This window comes from Hermetia illucens, chromosome 5, assembly GCF_905115235.1.
Source record: "Hermetia illucens chromosome 5, iHerIll2.2.curated.20191125, whole genome shotgun sequence".
NCBI lineage: Eukaryota > Metazoa > Arthropoda > Insecta > Diptera > Stratiomyidae > Hermetia > Hermetia illucens.
In genome coordinates this window covers 32,701,378-32,726,662 of record NC_051853.1, presented here as the reverse complement: position 1 = coordinate 32,726,662, position 25,285 = coordinate 32,701,378, and the positions used below count along the sequence as shown (strand labels likewise).

Here is a 25,285-nt window from a genome sequence, read left to right as displayed (position 1 = left end):
AAGTCGGAATACAGGAAGCTCGGAACTTCATACATAAAGGCTTTGTGTTCACCTTGCACCATGCACGTTTTTCTTTTCACAGACCGCTACAAATTCAAAATATTCCTTCATACGAGGTTAGACAATTAAGTATTGAGATTGATTCCATAAAAACCGTATATTTAAAAATTATTCTACAACTCTGCCATCCCCTTCAAAGTAGTCTCCTTGGGTAGCTATACAGCGATTCCAGCGCGTTTTCCACTCTTCATAACATTTCTGGAACGCTTCGACTGGGATGTCCGCGAGTACCTTCGTCACGGTCGCTTGTATGTCCGTAATTGACTCAAAATGGGTTCCTTTGACCACCGATTTTGTCCTAGGGAACAAAAAAAGTCACGGGGTGTCGTATCCCTTTAGATGCTAAATACTGGGGCACGCTGCGGGCGGTGTGGCACGGCGCCTTGTCGTGATGAAGGATTCAGTTACAAGCGATGTCTGGGCGCACCCTGTTGACTCGTTTTCGAGTGTTTGGCGATAGTAGACTTGATTTACGGTTTGCTCTGGTGGAACAAATTCTTTGTGGACGATTCCACGGCTATCAGAAAGGGGAATAATCATCGTTTTCACCTTCGACTTGCTCATGCGAGCTTTTTTCGGGCAGGGAGCGTGCGCAGACAACTATTGTGAGCTTTGGAGTTTGGTTTCCGGGTCGTTTTTAAAAAAAACAGCTTCTGCCACGGTCATTCGATGCTGCTTTTGCTCCTCAGAAAGGTTCTTTGGAACCATCTTCGCTCACAACTTTTTCACCCTGAAATCGCCCTTTTAAAATTTGTGTGACTGTTTCACGGTTCATACCCAGTTCCGAGGCCAATATTCGAACTGCTAAAAGCCGATCTTTACGGATTAGGGCACGCACTTGTTACGCATTCACTCCAGTTCGCACCTCGACTAGTCTCTCACTCCGCGCCTCGTCTTCCACGTATTCACGGCCCTCCTTAAACTCTTCATGCCATCGAAACAGCTGGGCACGACTAAGAGCAATATCACCATGCACTTTTACAATTTTCGCGTACATTTCCAAAGCTGTTTCGCCCAATTTGGCGCAAAATTTTATCGCATCGTGTTGCTCTAGACTTCGTTCCTCCATTTTCGTGACGAGCACCACCAACACACGTCTACTCAATATAACACAGCAGGCGAACTAAATAAACTAGAGCGATGTTGCATATATCAATGGAGAGGAGAAGGATGCCGGGAAAGGGGAAGGGAATTCGAAGATTGCTGGTTTACCACAAGCGCGGCAATAAAATTAGTCTCATTACTTAATTGTCTAACCTCGTATATGTATTTCGAAACTTTAGATATATGTACATGATAAAATATAAATATTATACTCATCCTAAACAAACATTATCTATTACCGCATACTGGTGTGTACTTATATGTATATACGAGTATATGCGCACCTACATTGAATATTTCCACTTTACTGCATGTACCAAAGCATGCAAAAGTTGAACACCACTGGTACTAACGTAGCTAAACATCCATCTAGAAGGAATAATACCCGCAAAAAATCACATGGCTGATCGGTTTCGGTCGCAGGGTGGCGGCGATTTCATCATAAGCTGCCTCGTGCTTCCACCCTGAGGAGCACCGTGATGAAATTGGCTACAGGTGGAATTTTACCCTACTTTGTTCAGTTCAAAACTCAAAAAGGATTTGAATTATTTTTCGAAAACCCAGGTTTGCACGTAGACCGGTTTCAGGTGATGAGTGTGTAGCGTACGGGGCCGCCAATTTGTAGCGGTACTTTGCTGGAGGAATTCTGCTGTGAAATATGCCCAGAGACAAAGTAATAATAACTATGTATTTATTATATTTGGAAGAGTCGTTCCGACTACTACGACGTGTTACACTGGAATCACATACATTTCATCATAATAGAGAGAATATGTTTACATGCTTGCTATATGCTGATGGCAACGCTCATGGCGGTGAATCGCCGAAGGTCAGATCGTTACAAGTGATCCTGAGACTGCCATCTACTGAAGAGTGAAGCGAGCTCTCACTCAAATTACTGCGGCCCCCATTCAGTAGACAGCGTTTAATGTGTGTTTAACTTATATGATGATTACGTCACACATGTCGAAGTATAACAGTACACGACCATATTCTACGAACAAACATTTTACTCCTCTCTTTCGCATATAGGGGGAGCCTTCCTTAATCTCAACGCAAAATGATGCCATTCGTTGCATGTAAAGGTACACACATATCACATATTCTTACCAAATTTCGTGACAATCGGTTCAGCCGTTTTTCTTAAAAGAAGAGGATGAATTTACTTTGCACCTTTTTTAGGGTAAGACAGTCACAGCTACGAGAGGGTGACCAGATCACGCAGCAATACTTAAGGTTACTTTTAAGGAAAGAGTTGTAGAGAGTTCAAGAGGATCGGAGGAGGAGCGTAATAGAAACCCTAATAATTTCGCAGACCGATTGGGAACTTTGGAGTAGAGGATGTCGAAGCTGAGCTTATTGATAAGTAACTCCGGGGTTGTGAGTAGAGTTCTGATATGATACGGAATATCTGTTAGGAAAGTAGGAAAAGGAAGTGGGTGAGGATTTGAGTGAGTAGAACATCAAGTGACACTTTATAACGTTTGGCGCTAACCCTTTAGTAGAGCGAACCAGAGTGTCTAGGTTTGATTCACAATCCACATTAGACAATATGGCACATCAACTTGAGGTCGCCGACATTGAGAATGCAGGGACAAGTAACAGGAGGAGAAAGTTGTTGATAAAGAATAACAGTAATAGGGGGACCAAAATAAAGCCCGGTTGTAGGCCAGATGAGGATGAAAAGAATCGGTATGTGCAGCCGTCAAAAAGACGCGGCAGGATCGATTGAAAATGTAAGAGGCAAACCATGTTAAAAGTAATATGGGAACGCTAAGAGAGTTTGGACAAAAGTATTATGTGATTTACAGTATTGAAGGTTTTAGAAAACTTACTATAGTTAATACCCACTTCCATTTGAGAAATAGTTAGTAGATTTGCCATCTACTTTTTAAGGCGTATACGACCATAATTTTTATTGATCAGTCAAACGAAGTTAAGAGGAAATCCATGGATCTCTGTAAGCATACCTACCTAATTTTTTTCATGTCTTTAAATTTTCACTGTATACAGAATGACGTAAGATTTTTCTAAAAAACCGGGGATTCTCAAGCGGAAACAATACGCAAATATTTTCAGACTTTGAAAACGAAGCAATAGGTACTATACAAGTGAAGGAGTGACATAACCACTCTATATTTACCCATCAGTGGGGAGTAAAGTAAAGTACATTCAGAAGAACGTCAACACACAAAAATGATGTTCCCATTAATGGGGCAAATTCAAGGGGACTAAAAGGGCGCTAATGTTATTTAATTAAAAACTTGGTCATGATGATAATCCTGGCAATTGAGAAGAAACTTTACATGAAGGCTACTCAGGATATGCTGCGAACTGCAAACAATCATCGATGGTGGCGTCTTGATTTTATATGCGTAACCCAGAAACTGTATATTATACACTCAAGGCCCAAAAAGCAAGGCAGGACCACATCAATATCAAAGTCGTCCTAATGGTTGTTTTTGACTCGAGTAATGCAATTTACAGTGAGCAGAGTACTGCAGTGAGGTTCTGCATCACCTGTACCAAACCGCAATTAACAATGTAATTACAATAACGTATCGCCTTTTTCTTCACATATGATCCAGAACTTCTTGGCCAAACATAATACTATTCTGCTTGCAACCTGTGACTTCTGGCTTTTCTCTTAATAGAAAGAACTATATTTCAGACCAAAAATGACATTACCTTGTGGTAACCATAATGAATAGGGAAAGCTTTTGGGCATAATTTCTCCACGGAAATACCAACTTCACTATGGAATACTGCATTAAGTTAAGCATAATGTTGACTAGAGTAATAAAAGCAATGGTGTAGTTTGAAGCCATCTAGCCATGAAGCCCTCTAGATAAAATTCATACCTAGGGCAGTGCGATATTATACTCCTACGCAAGGTAGCATGTTAGGTACCTTCCTCAAGTGTCTAATTAATATGCCACTGGGCACACATCAATGGATAAGCTCTCCCAGCTGAAAAATCGTGATCTTAGTATATAGAAGGTACTGGAGGGAACGAGAGCAACGTTACCCATAGGCAGTCGAGAACCGGTACTCGCGAAGGAGCACGGATAGTCTCCGGATCAGCATGAATCCTGCTGTTGTTAAAGACGAACATAGAAGTAAGCAGCGAACTATCTAGATTAGCATTTTTTCACTGGGAGAACGAATAAATGAACTCTGTAACTTCATCAAGGAGAGGAGGAATATCCACCAAAAATCAGGGCTCTGATAGTGGGCATTCATTTGTCGTATATTGGGGCGGTGGAAGAGAAACACGCCCAAGCTTCATGCGGCAAAACCAACGAGAAACGCAGATAGCACCTCCTCAACATAAATTAGGTGAGAACGCAGGCAAACGAAGTAGGGACGAAATAAGTGAACCCCTTTTTTTTCCAGCAAGCAGTCACGAAGAAGAAATCCACTTCGCCGAATAAAGCTGGGCAGGCGACAGTTACGGGTATTTCTTCGATCACAGCCCCAACTTTGCAAAAGAGGAAGAATCTTCAGTTCGTAAACCCGAGCAATGGACAAAAGTGAGCAGCAAAAAGCGGCAGATGGAGAAAAAGAAGATTCATCTCGGAATAATCATTATATCCAAGAAAGGAAGGGTCAATCCGGGCTTGGCGATGGTTTGGGCCGGCTCGCCGCGCTTCGACCACAACCTTTTTCGCTTGATATTTTCGTACGTGATCCACTTTTCCCACACCAGTCACCATCCACTTCAAAAATGGGTCGAATTCGTTCCGTTTCAACAGTGCATCGCAGGCATTGATTCTGTCCAAGAGATTTTTTTTCGTCAACTCGTGTGGCACAAAAACATCCAGCTTTTTTTGAAATCCAATCTTCTGCAAATGGTTCCAAACGATTTTATGGTCTATACCCAGTTCTTGGCCAATCGAGCGAATGCTCACATGCCGGTCTACTTGGATGATTTCGACGATTTTATCGGTTTCTATGACGATTGGCCTACCAGTACGGAGTGTATCTTCGACATCCACTACACCAGAATGAAATCGATCGAACCAACGCTGTGCTGCGCGAATCGTTACAGCATCAAGCCCATAAACTTCACAAATTTTTTCGGCCGCCTTCGTTGCACTTTTACCTCTCAGGTAGTAAAAATGTAAAATATGACGAATTTCTTCCTTGGTGGACTCCATCTTTGACACGCTATAACTTGATACTGAAATGTACCATCATAAAACTGTCAAAGAGACACCTGTAGCCCAGGTTGTCGTCTTCAAATTGCCGTCTAGTATGACCCGATGCCATAAGTACAACATAAGATATGTTTAAGTGTCGCCATCCATCCCAACCTAATATTAAAACCTATACCTCCATAACTTGCCACACCATTAGACTCTTTGGCAGTGGATTTATCTTCGCCCCCAACAAGGTGACAACACAGTGGATCGTCCTTTTGAGGTCGCCTTCAGTTGATGGTAGCAAAACCGAAACTTAGGACCGTATCTTGCCCCTGGACTAGAAGCTCGCGATAAATTTTTAAGTCTTACAACTAAGGGTAAGATATATTTCTTGGAAAGTGAAATTATGTCGCGTCTGTGTGACTTTGCACTCCAATTTTTCACTTACTTTTGAAAAAGAGGAGCAGCTTTCTCGCTATGACGTAAAGGAGAAAGGCGAGCCTTCTTTTATGCATTGCAATTTATAGAGCAAGCATTTGTTTCATTTCAAAGTCAATACATGATTTTTATTTTTAGCTTCATTTGCAGTATTCCAGTCTCTGTATGTTTCCAAGTATTTACTGAGATACTAGTTCATTTTATTGAATTTACTAAAATTTTAGCGCACTTTTGGTACTTCTTGGTGAAAAAGATATGATATTTTTTTCCGCTTGAAATCTTCATTTGGTGAGTCAGTTTTCAATTCAACATAAATGGATTTCTTAATGAAACCTACGGAGCAGAGCTGATACTTAAACTTCACATTCAAATAAATGAAGAACATTGAACATGTGCAATGCCTTTCCTCCACGAAACAAATTCAGCAATACTCCGGGAAACGAATCTACTGTAGGTAGTCTTGCCTGCATGTTATACTTCTTTTCTTAATTTTCAGATCTTCGTGCCGTACCATGTCCAAGACTTAAGCCACGTGAGAGATGACTGTTGAGCAATACTTTCTAACATGGGGTCTATTCTTTTCCTCAGAAGTGATCCTGCAGATTTATTTGATTTTATCGTACTCCACTCGAAGTCCCAACGGATGCTGAGGAATTACTTGACATTCCAGTAGATCTGGTTTTTCCAACCACAGTGTCAATATCATCCGAGTACGCTGGCCTGACACTATCTGAAACGAAGAACTTGGTCGGCGCACAGACCTGCTACGCACTGTGATCGGATGACGGGACTGGTAGGGGATAGGTCACACTTTAAGGAGCGGCAACAATAGCACCACTGGCTACGTCATATAGTGTAATGCACCCTGCCAAGATGACCGACGAGTGGGTCACCCCAAGGGCACGCAGAACAATAGAGGAGGAGTGCGAGCATCTCGGGAAGTCATGGGGGAAGTTGAAGCGATTGCGCGTAGGTATGGTTGATGCGCTATACGCCATCAAGGGGTGAATGGCAACCATATATTTGGCAGAATTGGAACATACATGAATAAGTCTGTAGGATACTATTTACGTCCTTATCGCCTGTGGAAATCAGTGTAATTTCTGAGACCTTCCAAGACCTGGGATGGTAGTCAATGAGAATACGTGGAACACGTACATGAGTACAGTCTCCGTATGTTCTTTAGACATTTTTCCTGCGATGAATCTTGCAGATATTTTTGAAAGTCTTATCTCCATTTATGTTAAATGGATAAAGAATAATTTTAGTCATCCCCGACCAACTGCTTCGTCCTGAATTTAGTGGCGATTTGTATTAAAAAGGTCTCTTCGGGTAGTAGTAGCTCACAGCTTTCCATATCGTAAAGATGGTTTCTGTAGCAGACAACAAGCTTCATAGGCTGCTTTGAAACTACCGTCCCTGTTTATCTTTGGACCTGTGTTTATATCAACATATGTGTACTGATAAGATTTTCAATCCTCATAACACGATCGACTTGCCCTGGTCAGATGTTAATTTTGGGCCTGGGCATTTGTCATTCTCTTCCTAAGTAAATAAGCATTGGAAGAGTCATTTTTGACATTCGAAAAGAGCATTAAGATAACAATATCGTTTTCAACATGAAGGAGTGAGTAGCATTGAGTTTCTAATAAAATCTTTTCTGCAATCCAAGTGCATATTTCAATTTAGAATCGATTCGGTTTGTGTCTGTCCGTCTGTCTGTCACACCCGATAATTTGCGCTAATACTGAAAACAAAGGGATCAAAAAATTCATATAAAAAAGTGTAAAACGAGTCATTTAAAGTTAATAGCGTGGATCATCATCTACGTCAACACTCCTATTGGCCTCCCTCACAAATTTTCAATATTTACAAAAACATCTACAACAAATTCCGCAACTGGAGGAGTTTATCATTGTTTTCTCACCATTTTAGTATTTCATTGAAGACAGGAAGCAACTGTAAAACGGGAAAACAAGACGTCACTCCCAACGGAAATTGACGTCATCAGTGAAATTTTCAGATATCATCAACGTAATCTGAATTAAATCTTGCAAATGAGCTAAAAATAATTTGTTGCAATCACCCGAAAAGATTTCCATTTCGTATCACTCGTAATTAACGGAATATTCCTTGGTAAATTAGCATCAGGTTGACCTGCAAGGAATTTATTTTCTGGGTTTATACTGGCTTCGCGTTCACCTGCCAATGATCTAATTTCGTCAAGGTGCGAAAGTGATTAGCGAATTATGTGTCCAATGTTTGGAGGACTAAACAGAATACGTTCCGCTGAGAAATGGATTCTCTCAGAAAGTTGGTTGCGTGTGATATTTTTGCTGCGTGAATTGCTCGAAATTCGCTGCGAGTGTTTACACTAGACGAGGTGAAAGTATTTCATCCTAAAATTAGCCCCGTACAACTCGGGATGCTGTGAAGTTAGATAGCTAATTTCAAGAAAGCCAAACATGATGTGTATCTGGTGCTATCTGAGTATCTTCACATGTGAATGTATGAATCATCGCAAACTTGCATTAGTTTACACTTTCACGATTCACGGCCAAATTCGGAATTGTAACGTCAAGGTGGAGGTTTTTTTTTACTGTGTAAAGGCTTTTATTGAATTTCAAGAAGCTAAAATTAAAATTGCAATTTTTGCAAATTGATACAGAAGTCATCAAGTCTACCTAACAACGATCTACTGGACAAATCGAACCTTTTTCACTTTCATTCAATTTTATGCGAGCAGCTTCCAAGCTGGATAGAAACCAATCAAATTTACTTCAAAATATGCATGTATCCTCTTTTATCTTTTTTGTGGAGTAAAAGATATCGGTCAAAAGGTAGTATAGGTCCCAGGGCGAAACGTGGACTGGTACCCACGATGGAGCATAACACCTGGGAAACACCTGCTGAACCAACACCAACAGCTCTACTACCAAACCCTATCTCCACCTCCACGTGGTGATTGCTGGGAGTTCTTTCTTTATGAAAAACTGCAGACGGAGAAGGATGAAGGCGAGTCTCCCGCGCCTAAAAACGGAACAAAATGTACCAATTGGTCCTCCAGGTTGGGGGTTGGGTAGGGCTGACAACCCTACACGGAAAGCCGCTGTTACGAAGCCTCGGAGGGAGCCTCGGACAGTGGATTTTACAACGACGAAACCGGCAATGTCAACAGATTAACGATTTGCGCTTTTTCTCATGGAACATGTGCTCCCTGTACTGACCGAATGCTGCTGAGCAGCTAGCCGAGACTCTGTCCCAATAAAAATACAACTGCGGGACTAGCACAAGCATCCATGACCCAGCCAGAATTCAAACCCGGGACCCGATAATCGAGAGGGTGACGCTTAACCCCCACATTTATTATACAAACAATTTTATAAACTTCACCGATATTTCTACATATACAGGGTGATCCTAAAGTTTTTGTACACTTCCTTATAAACATTTAGCATATTACACAATTCGGTAAAGCGGAAGCTGGACGTTTCAGGTATAAAAAGTTTTGTGTATTTCTTTTATGAAGACATTTGAGTGCGCATTTGTCCCATTAGTACGCAACACGTAATATATACATATATTATGTGAGAATATCCACATTCAGGTGATATTGACATTAAAAGTCTTGAATTTGCAAAGAAGCGACAACTTTGACCTATTCTAACTTTGTCAGTAATAATGTGATTTCCACTAAACTTGGGTGGATCATGCTCTATGTTATACCCTACATAGTTGTCGTGGTGGTAGAATGAACTTAATGGGAGGTTTTGCAGGCAACTTCTAAAAATTATAGTTATATGCTAATATTAACTCTATTTAAACGGATACCGCTATGGAGGGTATTTCGGAGCCTAGGCATCATATTATTCTGTTAAGGGAAAGTCGCACCGCGTCCTTGAAGAACTACTGTGCATCATATAGTGGCAGTCTTTTGATTTTTTTTCAGATTTTTCGGTTGGTTTGTTTCTGAGAATGAGTCTGTTAAAGAAATGATCACTTTCGACTCCCTGCACTCCGCACCTTGCCAACAAATGTCAAAACTAACATCGACTTCGGAAAGTACTAACTACAGCCTTTGATATCCCACATAACTATATTTGAAGAAAAGAAATTTAAACCTTCCTTTTGCATGTATGGGGATCTCCCCTTAAATTAGAGAAAGAATTATGTAACTCACCGTATGCGTGAGCGTTCACAGTTCCCACCTTTCCACTAAATTTGGTGCGAATCGCTAAAACCGTCTCTGAGAAAAATGCGTATGATGGACAGGCAGACAGGCAGACGGACAGACAGGCAGACGCCCTATGCGGAGTTCCCAGATTTCCCATCAGGTGCGTCCCTTCGTGCGGATAAGGGAATGCTCGGCGGATGCACAACAATATGCACATGTATATATTTGGAGGTGTGCGTGCATGGGCATGTTTATGCGCAGGTAGGGTAGGTGGGAGAAAACATCCACCCGTGGACAAAAGTGGCTATGGGAAAGGCACCCAGAACAAGAAACCAATATGGAAGAAGAAAGGAGAGAAAAAGTTACGGTGTAGGGACTCGGAACTCCAGTACCGGCGGCTTTTGCGAGTGGGCAAGCAAGCTCCCGGCCTCGACTGCAATGCCTCGGAGGTGGAATGCTTGGCCATCGTTGCATCTAATGCTACAAGCAGCCTGGAGAAAGAGGCATTAAAAAGGAGTACATCATACCCGCGAACGCCTGTTCAAAATACACTGGAAAATGCCTCACAAACTGGTCATTCATTAGCCTATAGTGGGGGGGATTGCACCTGATCGGAACATGTCGCAGGACTTAGAGGTTGATCTATAATATTTAGGAGAAGCTTAGCGATCCCGCGATCTCCTCCAAAATCAACGTTGATGAAGGAAGGAAATCAGGGAAGCTTCCGTGAAGCTAATAAATACGGAAGCACCCAGTGGGAAAACTAAGAAAGGAGCAGTGTCAGAATACGGACAAATCATCGTTTGCCCTACTCGGAAGAAAAATAATAGAGTGGTCCAAATTAATAAAGGGCAAACACAATGTGCACCAGACTCTCAAAAACATGGTCCAAGCCATTCGGGTACTGTACAATAGTGCCGAGGATGAAAAAAATGCCTCGAAGAAATCAAGCGTCACCCTGGCAACACAGGCTTGAAAAGAGGAGTAGAGAGGAAGCGAACGGTTCTTTCGGATCCTCGCAGGACACGAAAAGGCAAAAAGACCTCTCACCGGCAAAGGGGAAGGCAAATAAAGTTACCAAAACCCCAAGAAAAAAAATCAAGGATGCATGGACCGAATTAATTATCATCTCCAAAAAACGGTGATATTACTTATGCCGATATCCTCAGGAAGGTCAAACCCGATCCTGAGCTGATGGACCTTGGAGAAAATGTCAGCCGAATCAGACGCTCCCAAAAAGGAGATTTTGTGCTGGAGCTGAAGAAGTCTCCGGGCAAAAAGGGGGAGATTTCTTTAGGAGAATTAGCACAAGTACTGGCCAGAAAGCAGGAGATTGTTATACAATGTAAGGACATTGATGAAATCACGGCCAAGGAGGATATCCGCGACGGTTTAGAAAAGCAGTTCGAACCACTTGGCTTGCAAAATTCCGCAATCAGGGGACTGAGGAAGGCATACGGAGGCACGCAAAAGACAACTAACACCTTACCAACTGAAGCAGCGTTCAAACTGCTGGCGTCTGGTAAAGAAAAAATAGAACAGGGAGCAGGTATCCCTCAAGCACTACTTTAGATGCTTGGAATTTGGCCACATAGCGGCGAAATGCACTGGTGACTGTGCCAGGTCAAGAAGTTACAGAAAATGTGGGGGAGAAGGTCATATCTTCGGGGAATGCAAAGCTGAGCATGAATGTATGCTATGCAAGGAGAAAAAGGCCGTCGATTTTCGGCACATTGCAGGCAGCAGCATATGCCCAGTGTTTAGAAGAGCCTTGAATGCAGTAAAGAAATTAAGTTGATACAAATCAACCTCAACCACTGCGAGGCAGCGCAAGACCTTCTCTCGCGGACCACCTATGAGAAGGGAATCGGAGCTGCCATAATCAGCGAGCCTTATCGCAATAACAAGAGCGGTGCCTGGACTGCAGATGTAACTGGCAAGATAGCAATATGGGCGTGTGAATATCAAGCCATTCAAAAAGTGATGGAGTTTCGAAGTTGGATTCGTCAGGGTCAAAATAGGCGGTATCTACATATATAGTTACTACGCTCCACCAAGCGCGACGATAGCAGAATTCGAAAGAATGCTAGGTATGCTAGTCTCGAATGCAAGACTCTCAAAAACATGGTCCAACCCCAAGATCATAGCGGGTAATTTCAACGCGTGGGCCGTGGAGGATTTCGCGAAGTTAGATTTGGTGCTTACAAATACGGGATGCTAGTGGGAGGCTGCAACCCCGGTGGTGCGGCTACAGAAAAGGTAGAGCAAATGATGGGACGCATAACGAGAGCATGCACGTTGCTATGCCGAGGCGGCGAGTCCTCGTAAAAAGGCGCTCAAACTATTGGTGGAATGAAGAGATCGCGGAGTTACCGGATGCATGTTTTCGAGCCAGAAGGATCTGCCAACGATCTAGGGCAAGACCGGACTTCGACGAGAAACGGCAAGTATACGTGAAACTTCGAGGTAGGCTTAAGCAGGTTATACGGACCAGCAAGCGAGAATACTTGAACGAACTTTACGCAGAGGCAGACCAAAGTTTCTGGGGAACAGCTATCTATCTTTAGTTATCGGAGTGCCCGCCAGTTAGGATAAAAGATCTGTTCAGTGTTGCTATTATGGAGGATAGCAAAATCAATAATATACGCGAGCGACCCGTCTCCTCGTACATGTACATACATGCTGTAAGTACAACTGTCAAATACTGCTTGCGGCTCATATCGGTAAACCGGACATGTTCCCGTGATCTACCCATGCTTGTATGCAAGGTTTTCATGGATCACCTTACATACAGCATTATGCCTCGTGATGTATTCCACCAGTACCATAACAGTGCAGCCAGAAATGAGATGGTCCAACGTCTCTGACGCCGAACCACACATTTTGCACTGGTCGTTCTCCAACCGCTCGTTCATTATGAACTTTTTATAAGCTCTGATGACGACCACGACTTCCATTCATCGATCTGCTCTTAATCCGACTTCACCCCTCTCAGAGGATTGAAAGATCGATCCTTCATTTTGAGTGGAGTCAGTCCACGGTCTGCCTTACAGACAGCCGCATGCAAGGGACGCGCCTGATCTTTGCTCCAAAAATAAGTGAGTTGACTTGGCGATGATGTTGTGCCGCCACGTCAACCACGCCCCTACTTCCGATGCCAGGAGGCAAGTTCATCCGTTCCACGGCAGAATTTGGATGATGCATTCGGAATTTGGACATAGTTGCCCGTATTCACCGCTGGACATCTTCCAGGTCGGTCTTCGTCCACGGCAATATTCCGAATACATAAGCCAGTGAAGGATTTTCATTACATTTCTTGGAAATTATTTTTTTGATTTTTTTTATGTTTGATCGTTCTACCTAAGTATTGGATTATACCGAAATGAATCAGAGCTAAATCTTCGACTTGTGGAGACCCTTTTTCCCTTTTCCTCTCTAGCCCGCAAAACTCATATTCATACAAAGGATATCCTCCAAAATAATGGCCTGAGGATGCCAAGGCAGGATAAGAACCCGAAAGGCTGCGTCTCATTGTACATCTAAGTCGGCAGAGGCATCGATTAAAGATGCGATCCGCAGTGGATCCTCCCTCTCTATCGCGGCACTCAAGCCCGGTGTTTTACGGATGCTGGAAAAGGAAAGAATATAAATTTAAAACAGAAAAGGATAATTAGGACAACTAATTAAGTTTCAGAACACAATATTAGCCATTTTTGGTGCTGTATTTATTTAGCGTAAACAGACTTACTATACAATTTAAAAAAACAAACATTTTATTGTACTGTTTACTAAATATGTCTACTGTAAGATACATTGCGCATACCTAGATTGTTACCGCGAATACCAAATGCACAGGATTTCTCCATTAAACATTGACTTTCACCCATTCGCGACAGTGAATTAACAACAAATTGCAGGCACAGTTGGCGGTGGACACCAGAATGATCGACAACAATATTGCGGAGAAATTGTGCAAACTACAGGCATACATGGTCGAAAGAGCAAAGAAGAACACGGCGGTAAAGGCCCAGCACTGAAACAGTAATACGAAAATTAAGTTTTCTACTTCCCAAAATACAACATACTTTTTCATAGCCATTTCTCTCTCGATTATCGATTCCAAGCGGAGTTTCATAAAGTCACAAATCGTTATCTCAGCAAAACGCCCAGGCCCGGTGTATGGTTTCACCGTCCAATGTTTGTTGGCCATCTGGGTTGCTTGGGATACTCGTTTTGCGGCAAGCTCTTTTTTGACCTGCTCTTCTTTCTTCTTTTTCTTTTCAGCAATATCATTCGTAGTGCTTGACTGTGTTTGCGGTTCAACTAGCTTTTTTCTCCCTTTGGTGGTTATGCTAGCTCTTTGGAGTCGTTTTTTCAATTTCTTCCGGTGAAAGTCCTTGCATTTCAAGGTCTTTAGCAAGCTCAGATTTCCTTCCCATATCGTTAATGTATGGACCACCACCGCCTCCATCGACAATATCTTCCCCCATTCTGCCTTGACTTTTTCGACCAGTATTAATGTTATCCGCAATACTCTCAAGTTGTCTACCTCGGCTTTTCCGACCTCCTTCTGGGGAGACCCCGGCAATTTCACTAGGCCGACCCTTAGTTTTCCGACGACTGTCCCGTGTGTCTTGTGTATCAACCACGCCAGATTTTCGTTTGTGACGTAGTTTGTGTGGGTCGTCTTTCTGACCAGGATCACGTCGACGACGGCGATCTTTTATAGCATCAACACTCAACTCGGAAGATGGGTTCATTTTCCCATCACCAGTCTTATCAGAGTCAGTGCGTCGTCTTCTCTGGCCAAAAGAATTTTCTGAACTTCTCAACTGCTCACCTTCGTATGCTTGTGGAGCGTAGTAAAGTTTTTCAAGTTCGCTACCTAAATCCAGGTTAGGGCAAATTATTAAGTTATATGTATAATGTGTTAACCTGTATGTGCCTAATCCGTGTAGAAATCAACTTACAAAGTTGTCGTGCCTTGATTTCAGCTAGTTCTTTCAAGACTTCTACACAAAATATTCGAAGGAAACAGAATGGACATGTTTTGCAGGTGCAGCGGCAACAAGTTGGCTGATCTTGTTTTGTGAGGTTGTACTTTTTACGCCGGGAGGACTTTTCACCGAACTTTAACTTTTCCAAGCTTTTACAAATTTCTTCGTAACTATTAACGGTTCGTTGATGATTCACATTTTCGTAATTTCGATCCCGATCGAAATTATAGAAATCTGCATTGTAGTCTGTTATCATACGACTTCCGTTTCTAGGAGAAAATGGAAAGGTTACAATTACATATTAGATTTTTCTCCTCAATTTCCAGCTCAAAGGAAATGGGTATGGGTCATAAATTTAAGAAATACTGTTCTTACAATTCCAATGTCAATGAAATTCTGACTTTTGGTAATACAGTAGAATCCGATAATTGGTCAAGAGACTGACGAAATATACGAAATATCGGGATTACGATAATTCGTAAGGTTTTGGAGTTCCACTGTCTTCTCCTAGACTATATTACCTTCAGTTGCACCCGCAATTTGATCATTCGACCCTGTAGAGATGTAGAGTGTGATTCTTAAAAAGTAAGGTTGAGTTAGCTCCTCCTCTGCGAAAGGTAAAGAAATTGCCTATATTTGTTCTATTCCTGAACTCCACTACCAATTCCTCTTGCAGTACCTTAGAACCCCCTTATTATGCTATCCGGAGAAGCACAGTAAATAGAAATGCCGATCCCCTCTAGTTTTGCTCTCACATATCTCTTTAGCCGGGTGCCACCTCGGACATCTAAAATATCTAGCTGTAATTAGTTTTCCTCGAAGCTTATTTGTAGCATTTCATAACCCTATTCTACCCATGGACTGGGGCTACACGTACGTTCTCCTCTGCCATTTACAGAGGAGTCCTTACAGATCGATATACTCCTCGCCTGTTCTCCAGAAATATTTGAAATTCGGCTTTGTACATATGTCTAATGTCGGCTTTTCTTCTGTTTTAATTACAGTCGCCTATTAGTCGCCTCTTATCTCCAATTGGAGGCTTTCCGTAAGACGTTCCCATAAACTACCATTCTTGAAAATTAAAGTAGCTTCTGACAGGGGCTTCTTTTTATTGTCTTTCAGCTTTCGTTGGATGGCAATTTATCTTTTTATACCTTGCTTCTTCTTTTTTGGAAACCGGTTGTTTCACGATTTTCCCGCTAACCTTACAGAAAACAGAGGAACGATGAAATAAATTGCTGGACGCAGGTCTGCTAAGAGGAGGAAGGTAGAAAGGCGGTGGGGGAATTCCTCGGGCTTCAAATTTTCTCGGGGGACCGAACTAAACATTTTATTGAAAAATTATACAAAAAGTCTCCCATGATTCTCACCCCAAATCCTTAAAATATTCGCCCTGAGTGCAGATTTTCTCTCTACGACCCTGGCAGAACGACAAAAACGGTAACAACATTACCACATTTGTTCACATGTGGCGCGAGTAGAAGGTACTCCAGGACCACCAATAACAATAAAAATAATTCACGAAAAATTGGCTAACTGTGAGATCTCCATCAATGACAAAACTCATAAAAGATAATGTACTGAGAAGGTCATGCCAAAAGTCGAGGATATATATAAAAGCAATAATCCAGTCGAGACTCATAGAGAATAGAGCCCTGATCTGGAGGGATTTCCCTTCACCCAGAATGGGGCAAAATAGTTGGCGGTGAGGAAGACGGGGCGGCAACCCTATCGGCCAAACCAAAACCAAGTGGCCGAGGAGAACCTCCATAATGGTGGCACCGGGAGACGCTATACTCACTTTGGCTTGCCGTGATGGGTGATCAGACCCGAGTCTTCACGGGGACTCATCTGAAGTGGCAAATTGGTCACGAAACCTCACCAGGGGTATATTGGTAACATGGGAACCGGGATAGCCCCTGGACTCTCATACTTCGGGTGAACTCCCGTTGTATGTGAGTACAGCTCGGTTGTTTGCGGTGATGCTCAAGCGAGAAGAGACCTTCGGGCCTCGACGTGGTGTTTCGTTTCAATACGGGTGCCGCACTCTTTAGTTCGGTAGAGATTTAGGTAAGTCTTGCATCCACCAGTATGAATGCTAAGCCGTGCACTTGGTATAGACTGGTACCGTTGTTGCTTGTCACAGCGGGGCTCTGATTGTGGTCACAAAATCAATCCGTGTCTTAAGAAGACCGTGAGATTAAGTCTTCCAGACAGGTGCTCACGTAAAATCCTCATGGACTTAACTGTCTGGTAGTGTATGGAAACCCAAAGAAAACAATAACAATGAATGGAGCAAGGTTATCAACAAAACAGCGAAAAGAAAAACAAAAGTGGGAATTCTCCTAGAAGTAATTAGCATCTCCAGCAGAGGAAATCTACCGCACGGGAGAATACTCAAAAATATCAATGCTGATCCCGACCTTAAATACCTAAGCAGACACCTCAACAGAATGCGAAGAACTCACAAAGGGGATCCCATATTCGAACTGAAAAAATGCAGAATGGACAAAACCGAAGGCTTTTGCACTCAAGTTAAAAAGTCAGATCGGGAGAATGACAAAACATGAGATCTACATATAATATAAAGATCCCAATGAAGTGACATCTGAAGGAGAAATCTGTCCTATCTTGAAGAAACAATCAAAAGGCGACCCACAGTTTCAACTTATTTTCCCTGGTAAAACTAAGGCCATGCAAACCAACTCTGAAGAAATTAAAAATCTAAAATACAAAAGAAGACAACAGCACTTCGATAATGACGATCCAACCCTGAGCAAAGGGGCAAGCTGAACCTAACCAACCCTATTGGGGCCTAGTTCTTAACGGACCTCGGGTTCCACTCGGCGCCACCTGCTGAGGCTAACGTCTTACTTACGAGCAAGCATCTGTCTTCGGGCAGCAAACATCCTCCAGGCAAACCACCTCCAGAGAAACCGTCTCCCTGCAAACCGTTTCGAGAAAACCGCCCAGGGCATCTGCAGCTAAGGGCAAACCAAAGCGGTAGCGGTTTTCTGACGACCCCAACTCTTCGGTTCAAATCGCTGCAAAGAAGGCGACTGACGCTGAAGAGGGTTTCCGAGATACTATCGTTTAAAAAGTGATTTCTCTGGCTTCCAGAAAAGGAGCGTAACGACCCTGAGATCCTGAAAGAACTTCGAGTCCAGAATAACTTCAACACTTCCACCTGAATGTTATTAGGTAGCAAAGCAGGAAGAAGAGCTGATAGGCTGGGAACTTTCCTCACTATCGGCATTCCTAAACTGGATATTAAGAATGTTCGGAAACAACCGCTTGGAACCGTCACAAACTATCAAAGGGGACGTACAGCCCACGTCATCTTCATCTGAACCATAGATGAGGTGCCACATCTCACAGTCATCTGATCAATAGCTGCAAGACATGTATATATCTTATACAAGAACCATCAGTTGTTGGTGGAGCAATTAAGGAGCTAATACTTCCGACATACTGACTTATTGTATACCAATGAAAGTGAAAGACGCCGCTCCTGCCTGGTAGTTTGAAAAGACCTCCAAGCTATTTTGGTTAACGACCTAGGTGATGGCGACACCAAAACGGCCAACTTTAACATAAAAAGCCAACAGGGAGATAAGGAGATTCTATGGCGCTCTGCTTATTTGCGTTATGACGTAGACGAGGTTTCAATTCCAGTTAACAAATATGCCAAAAGTAGACGCATGGGAATAGCACGATGCAATGTCAGCGCCCCACACCAACGCGAGAGGATCGAGACTACTGGAGTATCTGGGGGGGACGAATTGCAGATCCTCAATTTTGGTAATGAACCCACTTTCTTCAACGTGGGCAGACGAGAGATCATCGACATCACGGTGGCATCCCCTGACCTTGCGCCTCCTATGGGAAATTGAAGAGTATCAAACAATATCACGATCTCGAATCACAGGCGCATTGAACTAGTATTGGAGACCTACACTTCGTCATAATCATCAAAAAAGAAGAATGGTCAATAAATGGCCATTAATCTTTTTAGATTACAAACTTAATAATCTTAACCGATGGTCAGTCATGGAAAACGGATCGAGCGCAGGAATGTTTTCGGAGAATCCGATTATGGAATTAGTTCGCCCTCTCGGAAAAACAACGACCACATTCCAGGCGGAGATATATGTCATCTTATTGGCATCACAAGAATGTTCCCGGCAAAAATGGAGGGGTCGCGCTATTGAAATTTGTTCTGGCAGTCGGGCACCATTATCAGACCTAAACAGCAACGGCATATCAAGCCAGTTCGTGTGGAGTTGTCATCAGGTGCTGCTGAAACTTGGCCGACTGAACGAAACATTTCTGATATGGATACCAGCGCGCTCAAAAAGCTGACAAACTGGCTTGCCAAGGTTCTGAATCCGCAATGGTGGGGACAGAACCACCTTTTGGAATTTAGCCATCTACTGTCAAGTCTATTCTGAAGGGGACAATAACAAGCATTCAGGAGTACCACATGGAAAAAATCGGAGTGGTGGTCTCCGCAGACGATGTGGGGAGCTCAGCCTCCTCAGACCTCAGACAAAGGGGCCCCAGACAAAGATACCTTGATAAGGATTTCTTCCGCGAAGAGTCTGTGCATTCTTTGTCTCTTGAAAATGTTTTTAAATCTACGAAAGCCTACGTAGACAAGAGGCAGTTGAATAGGCGATCTCCAAGAATAGTATAATGGGCTTAACGAAGGTGTGAGTGTTTGGAGCTGCGGCTCCCCCACTGAACTAGACTAACTAACTAAGGAGGCGTAGCCAAAGGCTAATTGGCGATGATTTCAGCGCTTGGGCCCCAGAGTGAGATAGTAGAGAGCAAATGCAAAGGTGCGCAATCTATTAGAAACTTTTGCGCAAATGGTTAGAGTTCTGGCCAACGAAGGTGGTGTAAGCATCTTTCGGAAAGGCGAGTCTTCCTCATTTGTGAACCTGAACTTTGTTTGCCCTGCATTGCCCAGTGGTATCTTCTGGTGCATCAGCGAGGACTACACCCACAGCGATCATCAGTCAACCTTCTTTGAACAATGGGGAAACTACAAGGCAGAGAACCAAGTGTGGCTTGACTAACCTAATTAAACAGGCGCCCTAACTAAAGTAGCTCTCCGGCCATTAAGCTAGCCGTGAAATCCAAACCGGGAATATTCACTGTTTTTTCCGTGTCCGAGGTGATATTTCCTGCAGTATCTGTTTCAGCTGCCTAAGGCTGGCAAACTTCCAGGTGAATCATCCTCTTACAAAACCATATGTCTACTGGAAATTGTGGGAAAAATGCTAGAGCTAGCTATATACATAAATTTACTTCCGGTTGTTGAGAGCCAAGGGAAACGGGCAGTATATATGTTTACCCTTCGTCCCTTGGTGGAGTATCTCAACCATACTTACGTGCCATCGTCCCGGTTGCCTGAAACGGCCGTGAGCTCTCACTAGAACTTGTCTAGATGCTCGCATTCCGCCCCTAGTGTTCTGCGCAAAGTGTGAGTGGGGTGACCCACTCGTCGGTTATCTTGTGAGAGTCGATTCTACTGCATGGCGCAGCCAGCAAGGCAATTGCCGCCCCTCCCTATCCACTGCCACTTCCGTCGAATTATCACAGTGCGTACGATTCACGAGCCTGTGCGCCAACCAAGTTCTTCGTTTGAGATAGTATCAGCCCAGCGTACTCCGATGATACGACGCAAACAAGTATTGACAGAAGCTTGGAGGTTTTGAGCAACAGTGTTACTCGCAAATAGCAACACAGAACAGTCTCTAAATTTTAGACAAGGCAGCGAAAGCAAATCTAGAGCTGTTTATACTTTGGGCAACATCCAGTTCGGTGCCATCGTTGGCCGAAACCACCAGTGTTATATATATACAAATTCATCGACGCCTTCGATGCTCTGTCTATCAATGCAGAGAGGGAAGGGGCGATGATCCGTCAGACTGAGAACCTTGGTTTTATTGGTGTTTATCTTCAGTCCAACTTTACTTGCACTTCTTTTTAAATCCAGAGCTATTTAGCCAAGGTCCATGACTAGGCGAGAAAGCAGACCGATGTCATCAACATTATCGAGGTGTTTGAGGAAAGATGTCATCGTCCATTCCCAATTCCTGCGCGTTCTCCGGACAAGGCAGCATGAAGAACGTCACCAAAACCAAGAAGAAATAATATCGGTGACAGAATGCAACCCTTGCGGACTCCACTTTTGACTCCAAAATCCGCCGAGATTTCACCTCGTGACATTTTACGCCATCATATGTCGCTCTGATGATAGGTTATTAGTTTTTGGGGAATGCCTCTCCTAAGATCCCGGTGAAATGAAGCAAATTTGTTATACAGTGTCTTAATTATCAATTACATACACGTATAGCATAACGTTGCACGACGTAACATTGTCTTACAGTGCCAATTACGGATTTAGTTAGATAATGTGGTTCAACGGTGAAGCGGACTTCGTTCGACTGCCGAGCTTAAAGCTTAAGAGCTGTTAGAAATGGTTAATACTTTGATGGAGACAAGAGCAAGGACAAGGCAAACCTTTTATTTTCACTTTTATCACTATTTTGGTTAATTAATAATTTCATACGACATCATAAAGTTTTTCTACTATTATTAAGTTATAGACGATCAAACGATGCAAAATTGACTATTGTCATAAAAACTGGAAAGAGGGCGGAGGTCCATTGCACTAATTATAGCGTTCTGCCCAATTTTAAAGAAATGTGGTGGTTTCATAAGTTTCGGGATGATTTTGGGCAATAGACAGACAAATAGAGGGTGGTCCGGAGGACGACTTTAATAAGTTACATTCTCCAAAAAAATGCATCGAACAAGTTTTCCAGGCCCTGCTTTGCAAGTCATCCCAGCAGTTTCCTTAAATGAGACCAGAAGAGTCCACTGTATATTATATAACATGTAGAGGCAGCGCTGGATTTTCGGGGTTAAAGTGAAATAGCCCTCAGTAAAATTTCTGACAAAGTGTTAGCTGAAAGCTGAAGGTTGGGGAAAATCTTGATAACAATCCCAATCATTTAGAGCAACCTACTGAATATAATATAATTCCCAAAGGTATTTTCATCCATGTATCCCTAGGGAGATGATATGTTACGGACAATTTTAACAAAGATTAGTTTAAGTCATGTGGCTCCAGATTTGTTAGACAAATAATGCAGTAATGCTGCTCCTGCCGCAAATTTGGGTGAACCCAATTGACGAGGAAACTACCAATTTTTCATCGTTTGCAGATACTCCATTGTTTTGGATCAGTCTGATAAAATTTTAGTTAGAAAGCACTTCATGGAAAAATTTGGATCCCATTTTGAACAAGTAATGACAAAGCAAATTGGCTACCCGATACAAACATACAGATCCCTTCCCCGCCCATCCTAATTAAGGAGGACGAAAATCAACCCACAGAAAGATATAGAACAAGACAGTTAAAAAGTTGCGAAAACCACAATCCTACGAACAAAGATGCGCGTACCGTTTACTTTGGTACATATCCCTGGGGTTGAATTCATAGCTATCGGTCCTGTAATATCGCTGGCACTGATTCTGTTTGTTGTCACCATTGTACTTTCGAAGGGCACATATATCGGACTTGCTGTATCTTTTTACTTGGTTTTTCCATGTGAACTCCTCATTGGATTGGAAATAGCAACAATCGCGGCTGCGATTTTGTGGATTTGAAAACATGCTGCTGATATTCCCGGCTTTCTTTGTTGATTTTATGATAAATCTATAAAGCACTATTGTAATTTTTTTATTTTCTAATTTCGTTCTATATATATTTTTTTAAAATTTTCATTTTGTTAGTCATGGAATTTTTAGGGTGAAATTTAACTCGGCAGTTGCTTCGATCTTTACAAGTATTCATGACTTCAAACTGAGATGATTAATGTAAAGTCTGTAATTATAACTTCAGCGTTTCAGTTGGTTAAATATTGCAAGAAAAACTGGAAAATTCAAAAAAATTTTCAGCTAATATTGCAAATTGCAAACTGTTGTAGCAGAACGTTGAAACATGTGTTTTTTGCACTACGAGTATTTACTTTAGGAGAAAATTTACATATATTGAAAGGTTTCGCTTCAAGAATACAATAGAGCGAAGTCATACACGCGGAAAGCGTCAGCAAAAACGACAGACATTGAAGAATTGAAAACAATCGAAAAGATAAAAGAAAAACTATTGCCCATGACCGTAGTTGAGTGACAATTTTTGTAACAAATTATCCAGAAGACAATGGAGTGATTTAAATGGTTCAGATGATATGGAATGTTCAAGACCATGTATGAAATTTTAACTATACCGTAGTGTCATATTAACTGACGCATATGAAGAGGAAACTATTGGTTAATGTCATACACCAGTGCTAAAATGTCCAAAGAAATCGAATTCTTAATGTATTTTCATCGAATTTACTTAGTTAATATTATGGGACCCACATCTTCGTCCTAGAATGCCATGCTTCAAATATAAAATGGATTATCGACACTATATCTTTACTGTATGAATTGACGTTAATCCGCAAGCATTCCCCCAGAATTGTTATTATTTGAGTAAACTATTTTCGAGGTGGTCAAAGGATAGTATAGGTCCCAGGCCGAAATGTGAATTGGTACCCACGATGGAGCATAAAACCTGGAAAACGCGTTACTACCAAACCCTATCTCCACCTCCAGGTGATGACTGCTGGGAGCTTTTTCTTAATGAAAAGCTGCAGATGAAAAAGGATGAAGACGGGTCTCCCGCGCCTAATAACAGAACAAATTGCACCAACTGGTCCTCCAAGTTGGGGTTGGGCAGGGCTAACAACCCTACACGGAGAACCGAAGTTACGAAGCCACATCAGGAGCCTAGGAGTGGATGGAAGTCAAAACGATGAAAACCGCTAACGACAAAGGAATAACGATTTGCGCATTTTCTCATGAAACGTGCGCTCCCTGTGCAGACCAAATGCTACCAAGCAGCTAGCCGATACCATGAAAACATAAGCGAACGGCTATGCACTCTTCGTTTGCAAGACAAATCTAGAAATATTAGCCTCATTAACGTTCACGTCCCTACAAAGGAAACTGCCTAGTCTGAGAAGGATACCTTCTACAAGGCTATGGAAAGAACCCTCGAAGCCTGACCCAGGTATGATATCAAAATCATACCTGGGGATTTTAACAGCCTGCATTCAGGCGATACGTCGGAATACTAACGAACTGCGGATTATTCAATAAACAGTGTCATCCATAATGGTTGTTGGAAGTACCTGGTTTGCGCGGAAAGCGGTCCACAAACCAACGTGGGCCTCTCCAGACGGGACCACTTTCAACCAAATTGACCACGTGTTGATCGAACGCCGCCACCTCTCAGCCTTGACGCATGTCAAAACATAGAAGGGGGCCAAAATAGACTCGGACCACTATCTCGTCGGCATGGTGCTCCCCCCTGACAATCGGGTGGGGGTTAACAGCTTTCCGCAACACCTATGAGAGGGAAATGAATGCCGCAGTAACCGCAGCTAACAGATGTCCTGGAGATGAAGCATCAACAAATGATCTTCAGAACCACCTGAAAAGCATTACCATTGATACGGCCACAAACATACTTGGCCTCACTCGCAAAAAAAAGTCGGAACGGCTAATTCGACGATGAATGTAAGCTAGCAATGGAATGGAAAAATGCCACATAACGAGTAATATTACATTCGCAAAGGACGCGGGCACGCGCAGAGACTTATTACGAACTTCGTCGAGCGGAGAAGCGTCCTCACAAACACAAAGAGGAAGCCTTGGAGAACCAACAGGTCTGTGAACTCGAAAAGTACAGGCAGCAACCGCACCAGGCACGCAGATGTGGGACAGCGAATCAATACCTGGCGATTGGCAAAGAGGCATTATCTGTCTCATACATAAAACGGGAGATATCACGCAGTGCAGCAATTATAGTTGCTGAGTACCATCTCTAAGATATTCTCCGCTATCTTGCTAGGTCCGATAGCCCCATACGCCCAGAACATCATTGGCCCAAATCAAAGAGGCTAAACTCCAGGCAAATCAGCAACAGATCAGATTTTCTCTCTGTGGCAAGCGATGGAAAAACTGTTGAAATATCGACATCAGTTGCACCATCTTTTCATCGACTTTAAGGCCGCCTATTATAACATAGCCAGTGTAAAACTGTACACGGCCATGAGAGAATTCGGTATCCCGACGAAATTGATAAAACTAACTAGGTTGACCCTGACCAATGAGCGAGGCCAGATTCAAGACTAATTTAAGTAATGTACCACCCTTTCACCCTACTATACAATGAACGACCTCTTGCGGAAATGGGGATGAAGATGTTGCGTTGGACTAGTGAAATGACACGCCTGGTTAAC

General features: G+C 42.7%; 1 protein-coding gene across 1 annotated transcript; it reads right to left on the bottom strand.

Moving 5' to 3' along the window:
- Positions 1–13,648: 13,648 nt before the first annotated feature.
- LOC119657622 lies at positions 13,649–22,743 on the bottom strand. Its single transcript, XM_038064625.1, has 4 exons — positions 22,396–22,743; positions 14,892–15,187; positions 14,007–14,806; positions 13,649–13,954 (listed from the first exon to the last, which is right to left on the bottom strand). The coding sequence occupies exons 1-3, from the start codon at positions 22,605–22,607 to the stop codon at positions 14,274–14,276; spliced, it is 1,041 nt and encodes a 346-aa protein (XP_037920553.1). The 5' UTR covers positions 22,608–22,743; the 3' UTR covers positions 13,649–13,954; positions 14,007–14,273.
- Positions 22,744–25,285: the final 2,542 nt, after the last annotated feature.

Coding starts and splice junctions, on each gene's coding strand:
- LOC119657622 (XM_038064625.1), bottom strand. CDS start 22,607: ATGTTTTCAAATCCACAAAATCGCAGCCGCGATTGTTGCTATTTCCAA. Junction 15,188..22,395: donor GATATGTACCAAAGTAAACG/GTACGCGCATCT, acceptor ATTTTCTCCTAG/AAACGGAAGTCGTATGATAA. Junction 14,807..14,891: donor AATCAAGGCACGACAACTTT/GTAAGTTGATTT, acceptor ACCTGGATTTAG/GTAGCGAACTTGAAAAACTT.